This window comes from Octopus bimaculoides, chromosome 14, assembly GCF_046866305.1.
Source record: "Octopus bimaculoides isolate indiv1 chromosome 14, ASM4686630v1, whole genome shotgun sequence".
Lineage (NCBI taxonomy): Eukaryota > Metazoa > Mollusca > Cephalopoda > Octopoda > Octopodidae > Octopus > Octopus bimaculoides.
The window spans coordinates 53,761,558-53,771,097 of NC_142941.1; the positions used below are offsets into that span (position 1 = coordinate 53,761,558).

At 32.9% G+C, this 9,540-nt stretch overlaps 1 protein-coding gene across 1 annotated transcript; it reads right to left on the minus strand.

Annotated features, from left to right (window-relative positions):
- Window positions 1-1,876: 1,876 nt before the first annotated feature.
- LOC106868548 (BLOC-1-related complex subunit 7) lies at window positions 1,877-9,335 on the minus strand. The gene is made up of 5 exons (XM_014913854.3): window positions 8,933-9,335; window positions 5,906-5,968; window positions 4,068-4,111; window positions 3,465-3,485; window positions 1,877-2,223 (listed from the first exon to the last, which is right to left on the minus strand). Exons 1-5 carry the CDS (start codon window positions 9,050-9,052, stop codon window positions 2,172-2,174), a joined length of 300 nt encoding a protein of 99 aa, XP_014769340.1. The 5' UTR covers window positions 9,053-9,335; the 3' UTR covers window positions 1,877-2,171.
- Between the last annotated feature and the right edge of the window lie 205 nt (window positions 9,336-9,540).

Consider the following 9,540-nt stretch of genomic DNA (forward strand, 5'->3'; position numbering starts at 1 on the left):
AATCTCACAAGTTGTGCTGGTTTGTACTAGGACAGGAATCCACCCAGAGAAACTATGCATAAACTGAGAGACTGGGACAAGACCTGATCCTTTGACCCATTGAATCCTCTGTAACTATCCAACCCATGAAAAGTGGTCATAAAAATGATGATGATGATGATGATATGCTCAGAGCATTTGAGCAAGTGCCAATAGTTTTATATTCTTGACACCTGTGTTATTCATCAAGAGCAGGAGCTTATGAAATAAAAGAGCAGGAAATATGGTTTGTGGTTTTCATATCTTTCTCAGTCATTGAAGTGTGAATCAGGAAAAGCATAACTCTTTTAAAATTCAACAATTCACATACATACATGTATGTGTGTGTGCATGCATGTATGCGTGTATGTAATAAAAATTCTTTCTTCACAACTCCTGAAGCCATTTTCTGACAGGGAGTGATGAAATCTTCATACAGCTAGAGGCTCCAATCAAAACAGGGGACCCGAAATGATAAGATTGAGAAACGCTGTTATAGATTATGCCTAACCGAAAACGATCACAGCCACATCATCCAAACAGGCCAGGTGAAACTGGGTTTGGCTGCTAGTATATATATATATATATAAAGTTATAGCCAGTCATAGAGTGACCATTGGTTTCATACCTATAAAGTGCTTAGCAGTATAGGTGATTCATCAGACTGAAATGGCTTGAAGGCCTTCAGCCATTTCAGTCCGACAAGTCATCTATATTGCTACTAAGTGCTTTATAGGTGCGAACTGTCATCTTCCTAAAAAATACATTACTGCTCCCATGCTTTAGAGTGTGTGCTTCTTTCTCAGATATATGAGCTACTGACAATTCAATATATATATATATATATATATATATATATATATGTGTGTGTGTGGCCCCAGCATGGCCACAGCTCATGAGCTGAAACTAGATAAAATAAAATGAAAATATATACACTCACACACTTACATATATATCTATCTATATCTATAGGTGTGTGTGAGTGTATGTGCGTGTATATATACATATATATATATATGTATGAATATATGTGTGTGTATATATATATATTTATATAAATGTATGTGTATATATATTTATGTATGTATATAAATAAATAAATAAATATATATATATATAAATATACATTCCCATATATAAATGTGTATGTGTGTGTTTGTACAATGCTATTAATATTATTCATTTATTTATTGGATTCTATGCCTATTTATAATTTGTTTTATGTATTTATGTTTTGATCTTTAACATTTTCTCCTTCCTCCACTCTGTGGAGGAGGAGGAACACTTCTGCTTGGCATTAACAACACTAATGACACGTTTGTTGTACTCAAAGTCTGCTAAAATACATGGTTACTAAAGGTAGCCACACCACTTTTCTTATTTTTAATTTGTCTTTTGTTATTCAATGTAGAAGTCAATATTAGGGGGTAATTCTCTGGACTTACGCATCAGTTATTTATATTTGGTTACATTCAGTTTTACTCTGTTTTATTATCTGTATATACATATATATATATATATATATATGAGTATTTATATGAATGTGTGTGTGTGTACACACATACGCACACACATGCATATATATATATATATATATATATATATATATACATACATCTATACATACACACACACACACATATATATATATATATATATATATATATATATATATATACACATACATATATATTCATCTATATACACACACACATATGTGTGTGTGTGTATATATATATATATATATAGAGAGAGAGAGAGAGAGATAGAGATAAATAGATATCCTTTAATAACTAATTAAACAGATATCTCTGTAAATAAACAATGTCATACAGATTTCAAAGAACAACAAACACAATTTCAAAGTTTAAAATAATTTTAATAATCTTAACATTGCTCACACACACACACACACATACATACACAAACAAATCTTTATTAAAAGGAATGCTTTTTCATAATTTATATTTTATAATACTTTATTTCATATAAAGACAATCAATGCAAGGCAATTAGTAAACAGTTGAAATATTTTCTGGGAAATTAGCAGAGCTGAAAAAAAATTTTGTTTTTTTTCTGTTTCTTTTTATTCCTTTTCTTTTGTGGAGTCTGGTTGTTTTTCTAAGGAAGATTTGACTATAGGATAAGCTGTGTCATCTTTGAATAGTTTTTAGCTGATCTTGAATGTCATCCAATGTCACAGTGCTGGACAAAGAAGAAAAAAGTAAATAAAAAAGAAATACAACACAAAGGATTTCCAATATTTGGTAAAAACACATCAAGTTTATAGAGGAAGGAATAGAGCTGACTAGATTATCCTTAATGTATTACACAACCAGTACTTATTTTATTGATTGTGTAACAAGATAAAAGGCAATCCATCCTTCATTCTTAATGCTCTCCCTCTCCACACACATTTTTCAGTGATCACCCTTCTATGCAATCAAATTATCCTTTGTTACCACCATGCATCTCTCACTTTTTCCACATGCTACACTTGCCTGTCTCTACTCTGACTCTTGCAACCTACCAAACTACATACACTTGCTCTCTCTCTTTCACTCTTTCTCATCCTTCTCCTTAATATGTTGCTGCTCTTCACCCACCCACCCTTTTCTGCATGGTCAGTCTATCTTCTACTCTTCCCAACCTCCCTGCCACCCATGTGTATCATTTATCACTCCCCACCAGTCCTTATCCACCATTCACTAAATCTACCTGTCAACCCTGCCCAATCTCTGCAGTTGTCACCTACTGTTCTCTACCTTCCCTCCAGTATATATAAGATAATTCAAAATGAATTGGTCAAAAATAAACAAGTGTATATATATATATATATATATATATAGTTCAAATTTACAAAAAAAAAAAAAAACGAAATATGAAGACAGGTGTAGGAACAACAAGTAGGTGTATTAGTTTAATGCTCAGGAAAAATGGAAAAGTCTTTTACATTTCAAGCCTACGCTCTTTGACAGAAAGGAATAAGAGGAAAAAATGAAGAGAGAATAACAAAAAAAAAAAATGGAAAGAGAAAAACTGTGTAGAGTTCAGTAGGATGACACATACATATATACATTCATTACAACACTCACATATGTTTTCTTTTTGTACCATGAGAGAGAGAGAGAGAGAGAGAGAGAGAGAGAGAAGCACTATAGGTGATGACAAGAAGAGTAATTCCCTGATCCTAAGCATGGTATAAATAAATTACAAATAGATAAAGCTGATAGGTTCCATACTCATGAATATTTGAAATATTTTATTTAAGGTAAAGAGTACATCATAGAGATAGATCTGCAGATCTATCAATAATTCAAATTTTAATTGAAATAGGTTATAGATCAATAAATTTCTTTTATATAAAACCAACTCATCTTTCCCAACCAAAATAGAATTTAATGTTAGTTTTATTGAAACAGAAAATTCTTTGGCACTAAACTTACCTACGTTCTACAGCTGCAAACCTGAAAGGAAAAGCAAATAGATTCAGGTTAATACACTATCATCAAAGAAATCAATGTGTGTGTGTGTGTGTGTGTGTGTGTGTGCTGCTATACATATCAAAGGAATAGTCTTAAACTACTCCATCCCTGAGCATGAACCAACAAAATCTTAAAACTTCAAAATTCTTGCAAATGGTAGCCCCCCCCCCTCATCTCCCTGATGGACTTATTTCTACAGCATGGTCTCACTTGCAAAGCTTTGCCAAAATTACATTGCAAAGTCTAAGTGTTATCATTGTTTGTTTTAGCTGACATTGCCACCACTCTTATCATTATAATCCAACATTCCTTCTTTTACAGATCACTCTTTTATTGACATCTATTGCCATCTGGATTATTGAATCTAAATTCTCTTTTGCCGGGATCTTACCCTTCTTTATGGCTACCCATCACTCCTTCTCCCAGGCACAGCCATCACAATCTCTTGTCATCAGCCATTTCTATGATTAACCATCACATGCACTCTCTCCCTTACCAGCTAACCATCAGAGGCTGTTGTTGAATGAGGAGTTGTTGAATGAGGAGATGTTAACAAAAACTTACTGAAATTCAAGTTGAGATTTTATCATGTCCATTTTCTTTAATGTCTGCAAGGAGAATCAAAACATGTTAAATGTGAGAAAGAAAAAAGACAAAACGAAGTCAATAGCATTTCGGTTCTGATAAAATACCACACTGAAGGAACAGTATTTTCTCTCTTTACTTTGTAAGGTTATTGATGAAAAAAAGTTAAGTTAATGCTTAATTTATGAAGTATCAAAAAGCTTACGAGAAATAAATAATTAGTACTGAATAAACAATGTTAGTCAGTGATTAATTGTATCTTCATTGTTCAAGTAAGCATGGAAGACAACTCTGGAAATAATTCAGTCTTATTCTGACCTCATCAGTGAAGAATAGCTGTTATAGTGCTTGCTGAAGTTGCAAGTGAATTGCTAAGTAATAATATAACATCCGAAAACTGCTAATCAAATATAAAAAATTGTACTCTGCTGCACAAGAACGTAGAAAAATTTATGAATTCTTCAGAAAGTAAAACACTTCCTAAATAATTCACACACTAAGAAGTTATTAATCATGTTAAAATTATGTATCTCTGTAATCCTAGTTGTGTTCATTAGTTGCTTATGTTATCTCAACTGGAAGGTGCAGTGGTTTATATAGCCTTGTTAGAAAATGGCAAAAGGACTGGACTATGTCCCTGACTACATTTAGTCTTGTCCCTCTATAATTTGTGAGCTACATTCCACATTTATTAATCATCATTTACTTTTACAGACCTTGATTTACCTGTGCAGAATGTAACTAAGATTGTCCAGGAATGGAAATTTCTCTCATATATTTCACACCCCAAAATTAAAACTGTTCAAAAGGTATTCAAGGTATTATAAACATTTCCATTTACATTATAAGGGAGCATGGAAAATGACTATTATAAATAATAAAGATGATAAGGACAAGTATAGCTTACCTTTAATCAACTAGAATTTGGAGTCATAAAACTGCAATAATAAACTACATGCAATAACAAATTTAGTCAGTTCTACTTAATCATCAGTACTGTTGTCATTAGATGGCAAATTGGAAGAGGCATTAGAATATTACTTTGTGATATATTTCTACGATACATCCTATTGTTCTGTGATATTTAGCAGCATCAGGTTTGTTATATTATAGTATTTAGTTTGGTCCCACTGAGTTTCTGCAACTGAATTGTTTATAACATCAATAAATACTAGAAATATATTGGTGTTTATTCTAACTTTCTTTGTTCTGAGTTCAAATTCCGACAAGGTCAATTTCCATCATTTCGTAGATAATTAAAAAAGTATCAAGCCAGGGATTGGTGGAACTGTTAAAGCATTAGACAAGATGTCTTGCAGTAAGTGTACATCTACACAACAATTCAGTTGGTTCTTTCCTCCTCTCATCCCCAATATTCATTCAATACTACCCATTATGTGCATCAGGATGTTGGCAATTCGGAATTCTCTGCAGCTATTCACTTGCAACATTTTGGAAAGAACATTGACCATTCCTATCTCACTAGTCTTGGAGAGTTTATAAAAGTTGTTAACAAAAACTTTCCTTTCCCTTTAGACCAAATAAAGGATACTAGTTTGAATCCAGTCTTGTACCATGTACACATTCAGGAGTAAGAAACTTGATACAGATCAGATGTCAAACTGATTGTAACAATGTTCATCTCTAAAGGCAAGAGAGGTTAATAGTCCAAAAAACTGTAATCTAATTAATAATAACTTTTAATCAGCTAAATACGTAAATATGTAATGTATACATTCAGTTGAAACTGGTGGGTGTAATATGAAACAACAACAAATAATGTTGTATTATATAGAAGTATTACATCTACAACTTACCTCTAAAGAATTGTTGATGGTGTTTTCTTGGAAAGCAAAATTTTTTGCTGCTTGAGCAAGGAGCTGAAATTTAAAAAATCCAAATGTCTATATATAATTGTATGTTTGTATGTGTGCATGTGTGTATAAACATATGCACATGTATATCAATTGTAGGTCTATATGCATGTATATGATAGTGGTACACTCATTCCCACTGCTGGTGAGAAGAAAGAGGCATAGAAATACTACTATGAAGAGAATATATAGAAGAGAGAGGGACGGACTACCCCGAAGGAGACTCAAAAGAAGAACTGCCTATTAAGGTGGATTACAACAATAGAAAAAATACATTAAGGATATGAAAGGTAGAGAAAACAGCAGAATCCTGAGGTTAATTGTCAAGATATTGAAAATATTTGATAAAGACACACACTCATTATTCATATTGTCGATCAGGTAGGACAGAGAGGCGTTTTTCCTAAGGACTAGCAGAGTATCATCAAGAACAACTGCTAAAGACAAAACTGATTGAGAAAGCAGCAACAACAGAGGTGTTAGCTTGATGGAAATCAATTTATGAAAGAAGTAAGGAGGAGTTATAGCACAGTTAATTAGGAAGAAAATTAGCTTAGCTGAGATGTTGTCTGAAGTTTGTGCAACATATGAGCAGTGGCGGACTGGGTCTAAAAATATTGGTTGCCAGAAGACTAAGGGGGGGGGGCACCCACAACAACAATGCTATCATTTAATTTTTGTTTTTTTGTTGTTAAAAGTATTCTTTTCAACTGTCTACAAACACAGCCAGGCTGAAATAATTAATGCATTCTTCCAGGAGTGTAATAAAAAAATTCTCAAACTTAAGGGGATGGGTCTTCATATATGGATTTCAATGGCGCAGGGGCCTACTTGCCAGTATGCCACTGCACATGAGTATCACCAACCATTGCTCTATTTTTAATGAGGTAAAGTTACAGAAGTGCTTAGCCACAAGCAAACCACTTTAACAAGCATTTGTCGACCTGAAAAATGCTTTTAACAAAGCACCACACTGTGCAGTTCGTTGGTTGTGGGGAGAATGGTGTGTAGATGAATGGCTTGCGTGAATGTTGCAAGCCATGTACAGCTATGCTGTTCATAAAGTGAAAGTTTAATCCAAGTTCAATCTGGAATTCTGCATGTAGAGCAGGTGAAGGTTGATCTTAGACTGATGACTCTCACAAAGGAAATGACAAAGAATCACTTGTTGTGATTCTTTATCATTTCCTGTGAAGATGGAACAAATCTGTCAACTTGTGCCACTACAGAAAAATAAATATAAAATGATGATGAAGATCACACACACACACACACACAGGTCTACCCACCTAGCCAGAGGGAAGGCACCATATGCAGGTTACAACAATGCAATGAAACAGTGTAGTCACATCCAATAGTCTGGTTGATACAGTGATAGTGATATATATATATATATATATATATATATATATATATATATATATATACATGTTTGTGTGTGTGTGTGTGTGTATATATATATATACACACAATTATGCATTCATACATAAATGCATACTTTTCTACAGTTGTCTATATCTATACATAAACACACACACAAACAATGCCTTGAAGAATACATTGGTCAATTGTAAGTTTTTAAGAGCAAAACTGACTTTGAATAAAATTTGATAAAAATAAACTCCAAAAAATATTCTATGATGATAATCTAAAATAGAAAATGCATTTACATGATCCTCAGTTTAAACTGCTCTTTCTATTGGAAAAAAATAATTTTTAAAAAACCCACCAAAACCCCAGAATGTTAAATAAAAAAAGTATTATATTTCCATCAAATAAAATAAAATAATACTTTTATAGTTATCTCTATTTTTAAAATGGGAGAACTGAAATTAAGCGCAAATTTGGAATCAATATTAGCCAAAACAAAATTATAGCTGTTATTTTTATAGGTGAATACTTCAATAATCTTGCTATATATTTCTATTTTTAAAAAGGGCAGTGGATTAATTGGCTGAATTGTTGAGAATTGGGACAAAATGCCTTGCAGTATTTCTTAGTTCAAATCTAGTTGAGGTCAACTTTTTCTGCAGCCGATGGGTATTTATATTGTTTTAGATTTTAATTATTTCTGTGGGATGTTTTGGAACGTAACATCTGCGATAGTCGAGGAATTACTGTAGTATAGACCCCAGCTCGTTGGAGCGCATGATGTATTTCTGGAACAATAGTGATGCGGGTCACGGTCGTTTGTCCGACAACCTGCATGTCAGAGATCTGCTGGAGACGATCATTCTGATGCTAATCAACCAACCAAAGTTCACTAGATTTAATAAAATCTACATAGCCATCTTCTCTAACGGATATAGTATACTTGTGGACACACACACACTAAACGACAAGCAATCATATCTACAATTGTTTATAACCGGTTAATGGTCACCAATTAGTAATATGAAAGATCTGTGTCTTCACGTTTTGTCTGTTCGGCAACCAAATAGATTTCGTGAAATATAAGGAAGCTGCCGAAGGCATTAATTCTCAATAGACTTTTCGTAGATGATAAATTAATTCAACAGCTGAAAATATTTACGTAAATGGACTAGCAATTAAATGTATAATATTATTTTTAAATGCGTTGTTAGATAATTTTTTAACGTTCATAAACAACAAAATAAAATAAAAATATGAATGAGCCAACGTGAGAGCCTCTGCGTGGTCTTTCGAGCTGCTAGAAATAGAAGCGAAATTTCTTTCATATCAAATCCTATCATGACATTCTCTTTGAGGTATTGTATCTAGGAAAAAAAACACAGGAAAAGGATGGCCATGGCTGGAACACCATAGATTATCATTCTGTTGGATCAGGTATAAACGATATGACTGTACATCAGGTTGCAAATTCAGTAGAATGTTTAATAGCAGAGTTTTGAAGAATTTCTGGTGAAACAATGGTATACGGTAACAACAACAACAACAAAAGAAATAACAGAAAGGAGTTCCTTTTCTTTTTTTTACAGTAATACTTACCTCACTGGAATGAGAACCACGCACGATCTGTCTCGCAAGAGAACCGAGGTCATTCATGTTTCCTGAAATTTTATCATTTAACCGAGATTTTGTTTCCTGATTCCAATTAGCAGACGCCATAGCGAGGAGCTTTCACTGACATTACTGCAATCTTCATACAATATATATTAGATATGGCAACAACGTTTCGATTTAGTTTCGTTCTTTCACAACTACTTTCAAATGTATATGAATATATAAAAAAACTTTTAGTTGTGCCTTTTTGTCATTTTATACTATAAGTAATAGATAGATAAATAGATAGATAGAGAGAGAGAGAGAGAGAGAGAGAGAGAGAAAGAGTGAGAGAAAGAAATAGTATGTGTATGAGAGAGAGAGAGAGAGAGCCTTAGTTTCGTTCTTTTCCTCAACATATACTAACCATGATATATATTGTATACCTACTTTAAACACGTTGTATAAATTATTTATTTTATTTTTATGGTCATAGAATTCAACAAAATGTTAAGAGTGAAAAAAAAAACGTTAAACAATGGAAAATAATTGTCAATCAATTACGACAGTCGATATCATTTCTGGCCAACGTGAAGCATTTTTTTTAAACTTCC

Coding starts and splice junctions, on each gene's coding strand:
- LOC106868548 (XM_014913854.3), bottom strand. CDS start 9,052: ATGGCGTCTGCTAATTGGAATCAGGAAACAAAATCTCGGTTAAATGAT. Junction 4,112..5,905: donor CCATCAACAATTCTTTAGAG/GTAAGTTGTAGA, acceptor TTCTCCTTGCAG/ACATTAAAGAAAATGGACAT. Junction 2,224..3,464: donor TTTGCAGCTGTAGAACGTAG/GTAAGTTTAGTG, acceptor TTCTTTGTCCAG/CACTGTGACATTGGATGACA.